Source organism: Asterias amurensis, chromosome 1 (genome assembly GCF_032118995.1).
Source record: "Asterias amurensis chromosome 1, ASM3211899v1".
Lineage (NCBI taxonomy): Eukaryota > Metazoa > Echinodermata > Asteroidea > Forcipulatida > Asteriidae > Asterias > Asterias amurensis.
Genome location: NC_092648.1, coordinates 20728904 through 20746474, shown reverse-complemented (window position 1 = coordinate 20746474; position 17571 = coordinate 20728904). Strand labels below are relative to the sequence as shown.

The following is a 17571-nucleotide window of genomic DNA, read 5'->3' as shown; positions in this document are numbered from 1 at the left end:
TACAATCATATGGTTCCAATCCTTCAAACACCGGAGAGTGCACCTTTAAATCAAACGACTGTCTGATATATGACTTGAGTGGATTAGTTCAACCCCGAAGTGGATCAGACAACCAACTCAATAGCCTGGTATGCCTTTTGATGCAGTAGTAATCCCAAACTTGATCTCTTACCCTCTGTCTACGCACCGCATCTACGCCGTGCTCTGGAGTAAATACACGGGGCAGCTGCAGCAGGGCAAACCCCGGGCAACCCCTACAGACTACTACCACATTGATTGACTGTATGTAGCTCAGTCAGGCGTTGTCAGAACTTCAGGAAGTTTCATAGAGAGGTGACTAATGTTTGGGTCTGTCTTCGGATTCACTGACTGCTGTATACACACACCATACACACTACGCGTGGTATCGTGTCAAGTAGTAGTAGTTAGTAGTATGTAATAAACAGTCTGTCGATCAGATCACAGCTGACTGTTACAGAATGCACATCGGCTGCCGTCACATCATGATGTTTCGCCCGGCGCGTGTTTCTTCACTTGTAGCTGGTTTATTGCTCTTCGTTATCACACTTTCATCACTTCATCTGTCTGCTGAGGGTCAGCAGACGAACAGACAGGGATGGGCAGCGGTCCGATTTGTACTTGCGCCTAGACAGCGAGATGGGTAAGTTCTTAAACATTCGTATAGAGAGGGAGGTATACGTTGATGATTCCAGAGCACTCCTTCCATAAGAAGTGTTTGTCTTCGACTCAACTTGAAGTTTTGATATATCATTAAAAAAAATGAATATTTATCAGTGGATCACATCCATATAATGGTTCATCGAACCTTGGATGGTAACAAAAAATTCACACGCAGCGAGAGTTCTTAAAAGTTCACAATAGTGATACTAAATACTTCGTATTTTATTGACGCTAGAAAACAAGAAAGACGATATAAAATTCTAGTCTCGTGAGAGTTGGTGTAAATTACCTCAACAGCTACCGAAAAAAAAGGCATTGGAAACTCTCTTTTTCCCCAATTTTTTCTTTTCTTTTAGCCACACTATGTACTAGTACATCTTTGCACTCGTTGTAATTATTATCATGTTAAAATCATATTTGTTGACTACATTTGCATGCTGCTTGCAAATAATTTTAGCAAGACGTAACGATATATATATATATTGGTTTGCGGTGCGGTAACACCATGTGTGTATCTACTTGCCTTTGTGTACTCTCTTACCTCATCTCAAAATGTATAAGACGTAACGAGTTATATGTTATTTCGCTTTGAAATATTGAAACATAGAGCAAGGACACCAGTCCATGAGTTAACGTACGGAGTATCCACGGTATGTTTCCAAACGAGATCATTAAATCGTAATAAATGTTATTTTTATACATCTTCAGTCTGGCTCCTGTAGATCTCTCACTATGACTTTTCAACGACGTTCATATTCAATGTCAATGCAACATAGCACCAGACCAAAGGATTAGTCATGCATACCTAAGAATGATGAGCAATGCATTTATGAGATTTAATTGTTTTCCCTTAGTGTTCAATCACTCTTCCTTGTGGTGTTAATGTTCCGTGCGTGGGTTGTTTACGCTGAGAGATCTTTATCGAGTGGATTTTTTCCAAGGTGAACCCGACGTAAATCCGTGTATGGGTGTTCTGAACCCTACCTCTGGGCCGATTGTTTCCGTCAATTGCATAATACCAATATTTTCATTAGAACTTCGTTCCCACAGAGAGTTGACCTTGGTAAGGTACGCGTTTAATGTGGACATAATGCCTATAGTTAGTGTCACGTTTACACGCATGAGTTAGTCCTAGAGATTCAAGTTTTATATTAAAATATAGCTTGTCTGCATGGTTTGTGTAACTTCGTATAATCAGAGAGTTCTGTCCTTGCTCTATGGTATAATCATAGAGCAAGGATGGTATAACTTCCATGGTATAATGGACTCGTAAACTAAAAACACGGGGTCGTAGAACTTGAAGTTGTCGGGGTGAAATTGTTTATATATAACAAGCATGAATACCTATAGAACGTTCGGTTGGTTTATCTTGGTCGACTATTCGTCAGAAAAGTAATACCAGGCAACTCACTCAACTTACTCCGAGGTTTCCGCATCACACCGGTAGCCGTCCCTTTTAAACAATTCATGTACAACAAAATTAAGTGCATACTGAGAAACAAACTCCAGTTGTTGGTACGAATCGAGCGAAGAAAAAAAATCTTTTAACTGAAACGTAACAGTTTTTACAAATCCTCCAGAGAAATATCATTGTCTGAGCATGGTCTGAGATACCACAATTTTGTCCTTACGCCCAGCAAAGCCAGACACCATTTCCTCTGATATGAGTTTCAAGTGCTCTTGTGACATAAAGGATTCGGACGAGACTTTTACTTTGGAAAGATGAGTGGACTTATGCATAGTGAACCGTTTGTCGTGTAAATTTCAGTGCCAGTTGCAAAAAGCTTGGCCCAATTTTAACAGAGCTGCTTAAGTAGAGAATATTGCTGAACAATTTTCTCCTAAGCAGAAATTAGCGGGACACCAGTCACAAATTGTACTTGTGACATGGAAGTTTGGCTGGTAACCTATTCTGGTAAGCGTAATTTTGTTTTGCTTAGCTACTTTTTGTGATCAAGCAGCTTTATGAAGCAGCTTTATGAAATTGGGCCCTGGACTTTTTAAAGACAGAAATCTGCGATTTTTGCGGAAGTCGCAGAGGTTTTTACAAAGTCTCGCAGATCAGACTAGCAAGCAGTTTGTGCGGGTAACACCATGTTGTATTTCTTTCATTCAGTCCAATGGATCCAAAGCGAGGTTGGAAGGGCATTGGCTGATGTCCGTTTGCATAATTTTGCGATGGACACAATTGGGACACCATGATAAAGATCTTCTAAAACGATGCAATGAGTCACATAGGCGGCTAGACGGGTTTTAAGACAACTTAAGACCTTTGTTTCCAATAGTTGCATTTGGTCCAGTTTGACCTAGTAATCAGGCAATGGACATATGTGCATGTCTGCTCCCCAGGCGTATGCGAGCAATTTGCTGCGTACTTCCTCTAAATGGGACTGACTATTTCTGCAGCCCGTCTTTGACAGTTCTTCTGCAACGTCGTAGCCAGATTTTGTTGCCAAACGAGTTTGGGAAACTATGGAAAGCCATAAGTACGCCTCTCTTAATATTATTTTATGCATGAGGTACGTCAAAATGTAAACTCAAAACGAGGCGATGGGCGCAGCCACTGCAAGTGATGGGGAACGTGCGCCCATAGCCTCATTTTGGGTAAGAGTTATGACGTCATGCATAAGTAACAAGAGAGGCGTATTTATTATGTAGAGCAACAACAGATAGCCACAGTTCGTTTTAAACAATGTTACCGACAGATTATTTAAAAAAAAATAGTGTCGAGTTTTTTTAAACAAGGCAACCAATCATGGGAGTGTTTATTATTATTGGTTTATTAAAAATCAAACGTAGCAGCCAAAATGCTGAATTGTGTTTAGGTTTACAATATAAAAATACATTAAAACATCAAAAATACAGCAAATATACAATACGAGATTATAAAAATAGAGTAGATGTGAATGTAAAATTTAAAAACTGTAAGTATATACATTACAAATATTTACACAATGAAAACAAATTATCTACAGGCCAGAACAATTATTGGTGATTGAGCAGCTCAACTAGGGAAGGGATGCAACTGTTTTTGAAACGGTTAGTCCTACATTTAATTGTACAAAGTTTATTGGAATTTCTCAGGTTGTTGTTTTTAGGTGGGGGAAGCCATTGTTTATATCTGTCAGAAGTGAGGAGGGATTTACCAAAATTAACGAAGAGCTGCTCAAGTCTAACATCCATGGCAGGGAGGCCAAGCTGGGAATAGATTTCAGCAAAAGACTTAGTTTCACAGTAATCATAGGACAAGATAATACGAAGAGCCTTGCGCTGCAACTTTTCAAGGCATCCAAGTTGAGACTTCATGAGGCTTGAATACCAGACTGGGCAAGCATATTCAATAGTTGGTCTAACATACATAGTATATACACTCAACAAATCATCAATAGAAGTGCGGCACCGTTTTAATTGGCGCAGAAGGTACAATTTATAGTTGAAGGCTTTGCACATTGAATTTATCTGGGTATCCCATTTAAGATTACTCTGTAGATGAACCCCAAGAATTTTCATACAGCTTGTGTCAGTGATGGCTGAATTACCAATATGGAAACTAGGTGGTACAGCTGGGGTGCGTTGGAAACAAATACTCAAAGCTTGACACTTGGGAGGATTGATTTTCATGTTGTTAGTGTCAGCCCACTGTTGGAGACAGTCTAATTCGTTTTGCAAACCAATAGCATTCTCAGAGATTTTAAAAGACTGGCTAAGGGTCATGTCATCTACATACATGTCATCTATATAGTTTTGACATACAGTTTGCAGAAAATGTTGAATTTATTCACACTATCTGAATGTTTTGCTAACTTTCGGCCGTCCATGCCAACCAGCGCGAATTGTCATAAAATATAAAGCTTCCTTTCGGTTTTGTGCGTTTGCAAAAAAAAAACGAGACCTTTTTTTAAAACCGTGATTGATGCGCACAAGTCTAGCCCTGTTTCTGTAGACTTTACACAAACTGAAGCAACTGACTATAAAAACGATTCTTATTCTTTTGGCTAAACTAATGTTTGCGGATTATTTTGACTTGATTTTAAAGTTGACAGCCAATAACAAATAAAGTTACATAACAGCCTCTGTAATCGAGAGGCACGGGTCAGGATTTCCCTTTTCCAGGGGTAAGGAGGGTGGGAGGAGGAGGAGGAAAGAAACCGAAATTCTAGTTAGCTGTTTGCGGGGAGAGAGAGAACCTGTTTCTACTCGATTTCATCAATTCCTTCGACCCCCATCAATTCAAAATAAATCTTTTTTTTTTTTTGAGGAAACATTTTGTTATATTTGCTTGTAATGAAATCAAATCAGCAGACCCCCAGAGTCACCCTTGGGGTGCTCCACTGCCGCACAATCATGTAGGCCTATACCTCAGGAACTTAATACGTTTACTGCCACCATGAGGGGCAAATTGGGAGCAGTTTTTTTTTTTACGGAAGGAGCAGAAATTACTGTCGGGTTAATGTCCCCAGTTTAAGGTTACACTGTCACAGTGGCAAACAAAGTGAACATGATTAATGTTAAATAAGTCTGTCAGTCCTAATAGACTCCCGCGTATAACGAGGTCATTGTGGGATACGTCACATCCTTGGGCTGATATCAACATTCGTATACAAACGCAGATGATATCGAACTCCTTGTGCGGCACGTTATGATCGTGACAATGTCCATGCTATGTCTTAATACCTTTTAGAGTTCTTTCATCCCGGTATGCCTACTTTGTAGACCGCCCATGAACCCACTCCACCCCCCCCCCCCCTAACCCTACCCATAGACCTTGATCATGTTGTAGTTATAATGTGTCCGATACCCTGCATGCAACATGACGATAACAGTTCAAATTCTCATATCATGACAGGAACCAGACCTATTCCATTGAGTCTCGGTTCGGCTACATTGGGTCAAAATCAAAGATAGCCGCTCCATGATAGCACTATTAGTAAGTGCACACAAATAATTAGGCGTTAATATCGAGTGCCTCCTGGCTATAATTTATGATCTGTCGTTTTTGCCTTTTATTTTGTTTCATTACTTCGTTATTTATTTATGTTTTGACTGTAATTTCACTTATAAGGACTACCGGTATTCCTTGCATGTCTCGTGAACAACCATTCCATGAATAAACTTTAAGTCTGTTTCGGCGGGGGACAATATACCGACACACCCTCTTCCTGTTCGCAATAAAGACACCATAAATCTTTGTAGGAAGAATACTTTCGTTTCGCTGAATTATTTGAAGTACAGCCAATCCAAGACTCTCATTAATGTACTGTATATTATGACTGTTGCCCACATAAATGGATGGAAGCTAGACTCGCCACCCGTCACAGGAGACTCTGTGGTCACCTGCTGAACATTCTACTTTCGGTTTGTTAATTACTGTTGTTTCCGATGATCTGTGTCAGAGAATACGTCACGCCAATATTAACTTCCTTTTTTTAAAGTTTGACTCTAGCCTCTTCAACTGACGCGGGGTATACTTGACAAACGAATTAATATAATGTCCCAGTGTTAACTGTACCCAGACTAAACATTCTTTTGCGATTTTCTTTTTTAGCACACTCTACTTTGTTAGTTTGTGCCCTTGGCTATTCTTCGATGTGACTATGTACACATTGAAACTGTATATCGTAGTCGTTCACTGTACAAAACGTATAGAAACAAGAGCTAAACAAACGTCATTGGTGTGTCTTATTTGATGTGGTCATTGCTGATGGCATACCGTGTAATGGGTGATAATTGAAAAAGAAACTTTCCCGCCAAAGCAAAAGGGGACATTGAAGACACATAATCTTAGTATAAGGAATAAAGCAACAGAGACACGCATAGACAATTAAGGACTGGACACTGTGCTACCAAAAAGCTGGTGTGTCAAGAGGATACTGTAGGGCCTATACATCTGTACGTCTTGTGAAATTGCTGAAATTGATCATAACGTAAAATGTCCTCTTCTTCTTTTTTTAAAGGCAACGTTTTCCCTTAGGTGTTTGGAACCGTTCGATTGTTTAATCCTATTTAAATGTAGATGTATACATATCAATAAAACTAACATGACCATTTATTTCCAAAAGGTATATCGCGTATTAGAGATATTGCCGAAAGTCCGCAGGGAACATAACCCCTGTAGGAATACACGTAGAAAAGCCGTTGCTAAAATATTTTACTTGCTGAGATCCTGTAGTTTTTGAGAAGTTAGTAAAACAAGTTAACGTAAATAAATTTATGTACAGCGGATGCTCTGTAACTTCACCTTTTTTTCTAAAAACTTGACGACTATTAAGGCTGAAACTTCTATAGGTGAATTATATTACATACATCTTCATTCACAGTGAGTAAGTAGGGATTCATGTCATGGCCAGAAACTTGGTCTACAAAAGGTATCAAAACCCTTTAACACTTGGTCTTGAAAATGGTTCACTACATATCTGGTTGTTCTCACTCGTCACATTAGTACATGAAGTTATTATCTGCAGTCAAGCAATGACAGACATAGGAAGTCATTGTAATCAACGAGTCGTAAATAATGGCGGCAGCTTCATTTTCACATTTGATTTCTCATTTCCTGTGAAGATTATGTCATAAAGGGACACTGGTACGGGTTTCTTGGAAGGCTTTATATGCGCTTTTTAGTGCCGACTTGCAGTGGGGGTTACATGCGGGGGTGGTTGGGGTTGGCCAAGGGGGCTGACGGGAGAAGTGAGATAAACAAGAAAATGCACAAATAAATGTAAGGTCAGTGCCATCAAACATTAAAATCAAACTATGTCTTTGTCCCCCCCCCCCACAATATATATTTTTTTAATTAGATAGATAAAAAGAAATAAGTAAGGAAAAAAAGGAATAAAGTAAAAAGTAAGTAAACAAATAAATAAATAAATAGGTCACAATTTAAAATTGCCGAATAAATAAATAAATTAACAAATAAGTAATAAATAAATGAATTAATTAATTAAAGACCTGGACACTATTGGTAATTGTCAAAGACTAGTCACCACAGTTAGTGTATCTCAACATGTGCATAAAATAACAAACCTGTGAAAATTTTAGCTCAATCGGTCGTCGAAATTGCGAGATAACAATGAAAGAAAAACACTCTTGTCGCACGAAGTTGTGTGCTTTCTGATGCTTGATTTCGAGACCTCAAATTCTAAACTTGAGGTCTCGAAATCAAATTCGTGGAAAATTACTTCTTTCTCGACAACTACGTCACTACAATGTTTTATACCATTAACCTCTCCCCATTTCTTGTAATCAAGAAAGGTTTTATGGTGATAACTATTTTGAGTCATTACCAATAGTGTCCACTGCCTTTAATAAAATAAATAAAATAAGGAAAAACATGCCTTGGCGTGCCATGTCAGAATGGTTTATATTTATTTTGAGAAATGGGGAGACAGATTTCTCACCTAAAAAGGTGTGATGGTAGATTGTTCTGTTCTTTAAGAAAATCTTAGATGACCTGACCTAAATAAGAGTTGAATTGTTCGTAGTTATTCACTGATGGCATTGACCTCACACTTGAGTCGTGTTAAATCTTAGTTTTCACAATGCGAACTGGTAGACGGCACTTTGCCGACCTCACCAAAGTGTTTTATTCACAGACGCTTTATTTTCGTCTCGTTTATCTGAAAAGGCGTTTTCTTCCGAATTGTTACTTATTCATTGTGCGACTCGCTGTTCATAATTTTCCACCTGGCTTGTTTATTGGAAAGAGATCTGGCATGTTCATTGTGTAAGTTTACACTGTGCGGTCTTACTGGATTACAAGAGATTCCGAAATGAAATTCTGTAAATCGTCAAGGGGGCCCCCAATCATAATGGATAACGCTATGGCATGTAAAGATAAGTGGTAATAAGTATTGGATTTCTTTTTACATGGAAGTGGTGGAGACTGATTTCTTGTAACTACGTGCGTACTGAGGTTGTTGTACCCAAAAGTTATAGAATTCATATATTATATATAAGTGTATAGTAAACTTGTACACAGACGATCAGAGCACACTGATCGAAACGTCAAGCAAAACTCAGAGCAACCACTACTCACAAAACTTAAAGAGACTTGTACATGGTGTCACCGCAAACCTTACTTATACTTTCCACCATGCATAGCCTTACGTCTTATCTATCTATATTATAAGACATATATTTTTGTTACGAAGTTTGCTCTTGGTAGTCTTGATCTACGTCCACCTCTTCTTTGACATTGAGTTGACCTATTGACCAAAAGTTACTGACCAATTACAGCTTATCCTGTCTCGCAAGTTTTATGACGTGCCGTTGTTCTCGGTCGTGATTGGTCAGCAATATGCATGCGTCCCTTTATGCAGCTGACCGTTGTGTTTCAGCTCCGTGTGTTATAACCCCTGAAGGAGATTATTGAAGGAAATAAGTTTTCACAAGTTATTAATACTTTGATAGTAGACTCAGTCATTTGAAGAATAGGTCCACTGATTATGGCGCGTGCTGTAGCGTCTGTTGGGAGTGTTGGAGTTAATTTGACATAACCTTCAACAGCGAATGGATCCAGTGAGTGAACACAACTATTCAAATTAATAACCATAACTGGATTAACTCTGTGTGAAAATAATTCTTACCACATGTCAGATGACGATGACATCGAACTTGGATTCGCTGGATTGGATTCTCTGTTGCATTGGTGGGTTCTTGACGTAAACTAAAAAAAGGGGCTCAATTTAATATCAAAGGAATTACTAGGAATACTGGAGGATGAGAATACGCCTGCAACCGTGGATCTCCTATTGTCCCTCTTGTGTTTATACTTAAACTGTTTTGCAACAGCTCCCATTGGTTTTGTACACTTTTGTTAAATAGGTACCCGGTTTGAATGTGTATACCTACTCTTTGGGTAGGTTATTTTCACTCCTCAAGTTGTCTAACACAGTCTTCATTATGATGAATGGTGTTTTTTGTACATTTGTTTTCGCCACGTCACTGTGTATTCCTTCCTCTTCCTGCATCATTGTATACCTCCATGACTTTAGATAAGATATCTGATGTTTTGTGCGTTTAGGGACATTGGTATCATGGGTTGGAATCCTCGAGAGATCACTCCAGGAGATGGTGATCCCGGACATTGTACGATAAACCCCGATACCTGTTATCAATGTTGAGATGCCTGGCATTCAGTGTCTAGCAAGGTCATGCACAGAATGTTAGCGAGCTAGCTATATCCCTATTATCTGGAGTGTCATTAAAACAAACTGTTTCTTGAGGATGTTCATTCTGATGTGAGCGAGATATAAATAACGAACACCACACGGGAGATGGATGGTTTGTTTTCACTTCAGTTTTTTTTGGGTATTACCAGCGGGGTTCATGCACATGTTACCCCGACAATTTATGTAAGTTCCTCCATCAAGGGACCTTGTACCATGAGTGGGTAGTCTGTAGTGGAAGCTAGACTGGATTCGGCCTCTGTCTTTTCTCAAGTCGAGACTTTGAACGTGGTTTATCGGTCGGTGCTAGTACACCATAATACTAGTCACCTGCGCCTATATATTTGTAAAACTTGTTATGTACCATAAGTGGATATACAGCAATGGAAGGCTCAGACTGAATTTGGCCTCTGCCTTTTCTCTAGTCAAGACTTTGAACGTGGTTTATCGGCCGGTGCTAGAACACCATAATACTAGTCATCTACGCCTAATGTTTGTAAAACTTGTTATGTACCATATGTGGATACACAGCAATGGAAGCTCAGACTGAATTTGGCCTCTGCCTTTTCTCGAGACTTTGAACATGGGTTTATTCTATGTTTTTAGTCCCATGAAGTTGTCTAGTCAAATACGCCCAAATGTTAGTAAAACTGTAGCCTACCCTGAGCGGATATACTGTACTGCAGTGAAGCTGGACCTCTGTTTTTTTCTTCTCAAGACTTTGGATAGGGTTAGCGGCCAGTGCTGGTATACCATGAAACTAGTCATGTATCGCATATTGTTCGGATCATTTTATTCCTCCGTGGTTTCACTATATACGTTATCTTTCAATGAGTCTCTGGGGGTTGATTTCACAAAGAGTCAGGACTAGTCCTATTTTAGGACTAGTCCTAAGAGATATTAAAAACGTCTGGCTGGTCCTAAGTTAGGATGATTTACTATTGCTAAATCGAGATAAGACTATGTTTCTGTACATCAAAATTCCCACTGTCGTGAGTGCTTTTTCAATGGGGGTTTTCTTTTCTCAATCGATTAAATAAAGGGAGTCCTTGAAACAAAATGAGGACAATTTTTGATGATTGCAAATTTATACGCGCTACTGAAAAGGAAAAAAATTGCGTTGGGGGGGTGGACTTGAATGCTCGGGTCTATGGTGGGTCTGGGTCTGGGTCTAGCAGTTGATATCTCCATCTTGACGCAGTTTACGTTTCGTCATCAGGAAGACTGGTCCCCTTGGATGAAACATGATTGCGTAGTTGAGATAATAGTTTATAGGTTGTTCAGGAAACCAGTTGTCATGACTGCAGTCAAGTGTGGCCATTTTACTGGGAGTGCGAACTTCGGTTTGTAGATAAAATGTCCCACGATTATTGGCGGTTTCCTGTTAAAGTGTGGCTTAATAAACGTGGATGCATAAAGCTGTGCTGTGTTTTTATAGGAAGAAGGTACGATATCAGTAGTGGGTGTATCAGACAGTGGGAGTAGTCCAGTCGGGGTTAAACATGACAGCTCTTTGATGAGCTGAGTCTTGTGTTGTTTTACAAATCCCAACACGACCTGTGGTTGTCCTATAGAGGAAATGCAGCGAGGGAATGTCGTCTGGTGCTCTTGTAAATGGGAGGGTAAAAGTTCGGAAATAATCACCGGGTACATTTTTGAGGGGAACTGCTTGAAGACACTTATGCTGAGTATGCAGGAAGGATGCTGAAGGGAGGGGCGTGTCCATGATGTCGCTCTTGACATGGTCTGTTTTCAGTAGTCCTGGCGTCTGGAAAGGCCCTGTTCTGGTGGCCCTATGTTATTATGAGGATGTATCCAAATTAAGTGACTTCGGTTACGGCTTTGGCTGTTAAGGTGCAATGGCAACGTTGGAGAATAGGAATTTTCGGCATTCCAGCCATAGCCACTGCCGAATCCATCTAATCAATTCCGACATACTTTGGACTAGTTGTTCTGTCGCAACTATCTCACGAGACTGCGCTGCTCCTCGCGAGACTACTGTACTGCCTGTATTAGTCGGTCCCATTATTTTAACAATGGCCTTCGTTGAACCTGTAGGCGTTTCATGGAACTATACTAGACGTCTTTTTGCTAGTTTCTTAAGATTTATTGCACAATGACCTTCAACAAATCCATAAATCAATACTCTTGCTTTAAGTTATAATTAATGTCATCATTTCGATTTGAGTTGCTGTAATCTTTTACTAGAATAAACATTGTAAAAACTGTGTATTTTGCCTGAAGGATTGAAAATAAAGTGACACTGATGTAAATTCCTTGTTCAACTTTCAATGAAAGAGTAACTATTCATCCCGCATAAACACATCCAATTTTACAAGGGCAGTTGGTTATTAAGAAACTGTCTATCATGACACTCACCTCAACGCTCATCAGCAACACGGGGTTTTGGGTGTGGTCCAGATGTCATGGGAGGACATCAATGATACATTGAGGGTACTCAGAGACCCCCTTAGGGTCATGACCCCCAAATCACAGACCTTATCTTCCCCTGCGTTAATCGTGATGGATCCTCGACAAAGATTGGGGAGGAAAAACAACCGTCCCGTCTAGTTTGGAACTCCAAATATTTACGTTCCAATGACATTATTATCTGTTGCGTTGACGCTGATAACGAACACGTCAGAGATAATGGATTGTGTCAAACCTTTGCAGTTTATAATTTACTGCGTTAACCTCCCTCAAGGACAAACGATGGGGACATTTTCGCGGAAGTCACCAAACACCGGGAATGTTTCGGAATGTTGCGCGTGTTCTTTCCGGTCGTACGGGGCTTTAATCATCAATTTCCTCGTGTGACATGAGCCTGGCTAATGGTCTCATTCTCGGAAACTCGCCGCACTGTATACGCATCGCAAACATTGATCAGTCATTGTGTGTACCGTTCCAAGGAATTGCAAGTATCGTATTCAGCAAAACCTGATTAGGGTTGAGAGTTATTTAATTTGGAGGACCCCAGGTCTTTAATGACATCACTGCTTCACGGGCCGATCAGAAAGTTAACTGATGTCACCTCGGCTACGGTTTTGTTTTTGCTTGAAGAATGGCGATGTGGGATGGAAAGAAATGTGATCGTCAGCAAAGGCCTGATGGATAAGAATTTAGTGATTGATTTCTTGTTTTGTTTCAGAAACAAGTCACAGAGGAATTAAATGGTTTTGCCTTCTTTCTTTTAAGTTAAAGGGATTGTATGCGTTGGGTTTCTGGAACCCACTGTTTGTTTGTTTGTTTGTTTGTTTGTTTGTTTGTTTGTTTGTTTTTTGTTTTTTTGTTTGTTTGTTTGTTTGTTTGTTTGTTTGTTTGTTTGTTTGTTTGTTTGTTTGTTTGTTTGTTTGTTTGTTTGTTTGTTTGTTTGTTTGTTTGTTTGTTTGTTTGTTTGTTTGTTTGTTTGTTTGTTTGTTTGTTTGTTTGTTTGTTTGTTTGTTTGTTTGTTTGTTTGTTTGTTTGTTTGTTTGTTTGTTTGTTTGTTTGTTTGTTTGTTTGTTTGTTTGTTTGTTTGTTTGTTTCAATAAAACATATATGCAGTTGTAAATATGTACATAAAACTAACCTGTGGCATTTTCATTTCAAAAGGTGGTAGAGTTTTTTTAGTACCAAAAACCTTGAGTGGTTATGCCCTGGCACAAAAAATAATATGCAATTGAGAGTATGCAATTTGAGAAACTCTATTGTAACGACTTTAGATTCACATGTTGTTGGAATAATAATTGATATCTTTATCCATATCTGCAGTACTACGAAGTGAAATGTTTATCAAAATGCTTTACTAAGCTGCTGTTATAGGCATCTAATCAAAAGTTGGATTGCCATTATTTTTTAGAAGAGAGAGTTTCCCTTTAACCATACCTGTCTTTTGCCCTCCAGCGAAAGGACCAATTTGGTTGCAACGCCCCCGTGGTACGTTGTCGGCACATGACAACCTTTTCCCATTAGTTGTTTTGATTTTTTTGTCAACGATTTTTTTGTTCATAGGTAGGGGTATTCTTCATAATGTCGATTTCACCAAACACTTCCTAACTTCGGATTGATCTTAAAACTTGGGACGACTGAGTTAAGTTCCGTAACCAAAGACGTTAGGACGCATTGAACCCATCCTAAGTTAGGACGAGGAGTTACTCGTCCTAAAAAGGCCCGGTCACACAGGCAACGAGAACGAAAACGAGAACTATAAAAATGAACGCCCTCGATTGGTTGAATTGCCCAACGCAGAATACGCCTACGCTCATTCAACCAATCAAAGGCGTGCATTTTTATCGTTTTCGTTTTCGTTTTTGTTATCGGGGCCTATGCGACCGGGCCTTAACTTAAGATGTTGTGCATTCTACTCTACCAGCCAGGGGCCTTATTCATGAAGCCCTCGTAAATCGGTCACTTACGTGGCTCTAAGTAAGACTTTAGTAAGACTTTAGTAAGCCCTTACGTGTTATTCACGAAGCATTCTTATCGCTTTACTACCGCGTTACTTACTAAACCTCTCGTAACGCCTTCTTAAGCGGGAACGCGCTTGAGCTGAACAGTCATGTATTTCACTGGAGCGTGATCTCATTGTCCAGAGCGGGTATTTATACAGGGTGCGTTCGATTAGCTTCCCCGGGTCGACCCCGGTGTCTGGCGTTTTCTTTTTCCAACCCCCATACTTCAAACCGCCAGTCTATATGCGATCTAATTACAAACATCTTTTAAGGAAACCCCTGGCCAAAACATCATGGGGTGAAAGATCAATTACTTCTGCTGCTCCTTCATTGTGGAACGACTTGCCGGATCATGTTAAACTTTCTCCATCAATAGCTTTGTTCACAACTTCCCTCAAGCCTCATCTAATGAGGACTTCATAACTTTTTCCCGTTTATTGTGTCACTGCGCCATGAGCATATTTAGATGGATACCCGCGCATTATAAATGCCCACTATTATTATTACTATTAACTAAATAAATAAACATAAATAATTATTTAATGATAAAGTAAAATAACAAAATCACGAAAAATTTACTAAAAAGTGAGAAAAAATAGGTTAGTAAATTCTCAAAAATTTTGAGAAAGTTTGAGAAAATGTCGCAAGGATTGTAGAACATATTAAAAGTTATTGTAATTGACATAAAGCTCAATTCGCCCGAAAATGTTGGCCAGGAATGTTGAAAAAAGGGCTTACGAAAACGCTACGAAGCCGAAAACACCCCACGTAGCACTAGTAAGGACTTACGCACTCGATTGAAGTTACGAGTGCTTCGTGAATATGACGCAACTCGCTAAGAACGAACTAGTAACACGTAAGTGCTTACTAAGGCCTAAGAAGGCTTCATGAATAAGGCCCCTGGCTCCTAGTGATACCCATGTTTATAATATAAACAAACTGAGGTCACCCTGTTACAGTCCCAGAAGTAGGTGACATTGTACCCCTGGTGACAGTTGATTTGGGTCGATGGCCCAAATAAAGTTAAATGTAGCCCTCACCTTGAAGTGGCCTTCCAGCCTAATGGTATTAGGCGATCTCTCATGAAATCGTTTTTAAAATATAGGTTTGAGTGACCTTATCATTTGAATCTAAAATTAACTGTTTCATGGCTATTTTGCTTATTTTACTGTCGGTTTATTTTATAGACTCAAATAGAGCAAAAGAAAATTATTTAACTTTCAGCACGCGCAAGTGTCCTTGAAAATGTCTATCAGTTTGTTCGTTGTCTTCGCCTTTATCAGGATTGGAGGATTTGTACAGCTTTGTTCCACATCATTGTTTTGCAACGAAGAGTTGTTTGAAAATCTATACCGTGGCTTTAAAGTGTTTAAATATTTCCAACCGCTTCGTGGGCAGGCACCTCTGTGAAAGATTTTTATTGCTATTTGAAACATTTCCCCGGACGCAACTTTCACCGCAAACAAGGTCGTAGGGGCAGGCTGTTTTACCTCACTCCGTCGAGTGACACGCGCTTCGGTTACACATTAGAGCCTTTGATCAGAGCGCTGAGATTCCATCCGTACGTGGTAAGATTGAATTAAAGTTGTGTCGCCCGATTTTTTTCACCGAGAGAAACTGTTTTTAAGACTTTTTCTGAGCGAATTTGACAAACCGATGATGCTTAGTGTTTCAAAACGAAACGCACAATAGATTTTGCATGTGCCACCACAGACACTGCACAAAGCGTGTTAACATGCACAAATTGATGTGCTTGAGATAATGGAGGGATTCCGACAAAATTCTTAGTGTTTAGTTTTTAATTTATAACTACCACTCATCATACAGTTGTTCATGCCATACATTAAATGAAGGCTAGTAACTTTCTCGAATCTTTATAGCTAATAAAAATGTAAAAAGAAGTTTGGGTTAAATCGACCAAAAATATGGGACTAGGCCCCTAAGCATCATTTAGTGTCTCGTGTGTTTTCATAATTTAAAGGGATCATTTTGTATTAAGGAAACTTGCATGGTACTCTCATCTGTCTGAGAGCAAGAATGACCTTTATCTACGTTTGGGAATGTGAAAATGGCGTTATAAACGGAGCAAACCTCCACCTTTAAAGGCAATGGACACTATTAGTAATTACTCAAAATAATTATTAGCATAAAACCTTACTTGGTAACGAGTATAAATGGGGAGAGGTTGATAGTATGGGAAACGGCTCCTCCGAAGTGACGTAGTTTTTGAGAAAGAAGTAATTTTCCACGAATTTTATTTCGATATCTCAGAATTAGAATTTGAGGTCTCGAAATCAAGCATCTGAAAGCACACAACTTCGAGTGACAAGGTTTTTTTCTCATTATTATCTTGCATTTATGACGACCAATTGAGTTCAATTTTTCACAGGTTTTTTATTTTATGCATATGTTGAGATACACCAAGTGAGAAGACTGGTCTTTGACAATTACCTAACATGTCCAATGTCTTTAAGTGTAAACAATTAATACATACAAAAACACTGCTTTGGTTGTTCTGGATTTATTGACATTTTCTTCTTTCTTGAAAGCCAACATGGCAGATCCCTCAAAATGTCAACTTGATAACTGTAATAGTCCTACAACCTACCAGTTTTAGCATCTGGACTCAACTTTTCCTTCTAATAATGACATCACGCAGTAGTCGAGCCCGCTGAGCATGCTGAATGCGTACCAGGGGTCTATACCTTGAGATATTGAAGGCATAATTGGAAGCGACTGATGGCAAGGCTAATGAGCAGTTCTTGTTATTTATCAGTAGATATCAATATGCTTTTCGTGTGTTATCTCCCAACACATGAAGAAAACAGGGAGATGTTTACATGCTCCCCCCCCCCCCCCCCCCTCATCACCCTCACTTTCTCCACCTGCATGCATCCATTAATTGTTAACATACTTTAAATTTTAATGAATGAACGGATGAACGAATGACATGCTCAAGTTAAAGCCTTTGGACACTTTCGGTACAGAATTTTTTTTTAAGTTCACAGATTTACAAATAACTTACAGGGTTTACAGAAGGTAATGGTGAAAGACTTCTCTTGAAATATTATTCCATGAAATGCTTTACTTTTTGAGAAAACATTAAAACAATATCAATTCTCGATATCGAGAATTACGGATTTATTTTAAACACATGTCATGACACGGCGAAGCGTGCGGAAACAAGGGTGGGTTTTCCCGTTATTTTCTCCCGACTCCGATGACCGATTGAGCCTAAATTTTCACAGGTTTGTTATTTTATATAAAAGTTGTGATACACGAAGTGTGGGCCTTGG

At 39.3% G+C, this 17571-nt stretch overlaps 1 protein-coding gene across 4 annotated transcripts in view; it reads left to right on the top strand.

Annotated features, from left to right (window-relative positions):
- Window positions 1–311: 311 nt before the first annotated feature.
- LOC139939520 (uncharacterized) overlaps window positions 312–17571 on the top strand; it is an 84129-nt gene continuing 66869 nt past the window's right edge. For all 4 annotated transcript variants that reach the window (XM_071935602.1, XM_071935680.1, XM_071935758.1 and 1 more), the window contains exon 1: window positions 312–661. In XM_071935602.1, the coding sequence (XP_071791703.1) occupies window positions 480–661 (182 nt within the window). In that variant the 5' untranslated portion in view covers window positions 312–479. The remainder of the gene's footprint in view (window positions 662–17571) is intronic.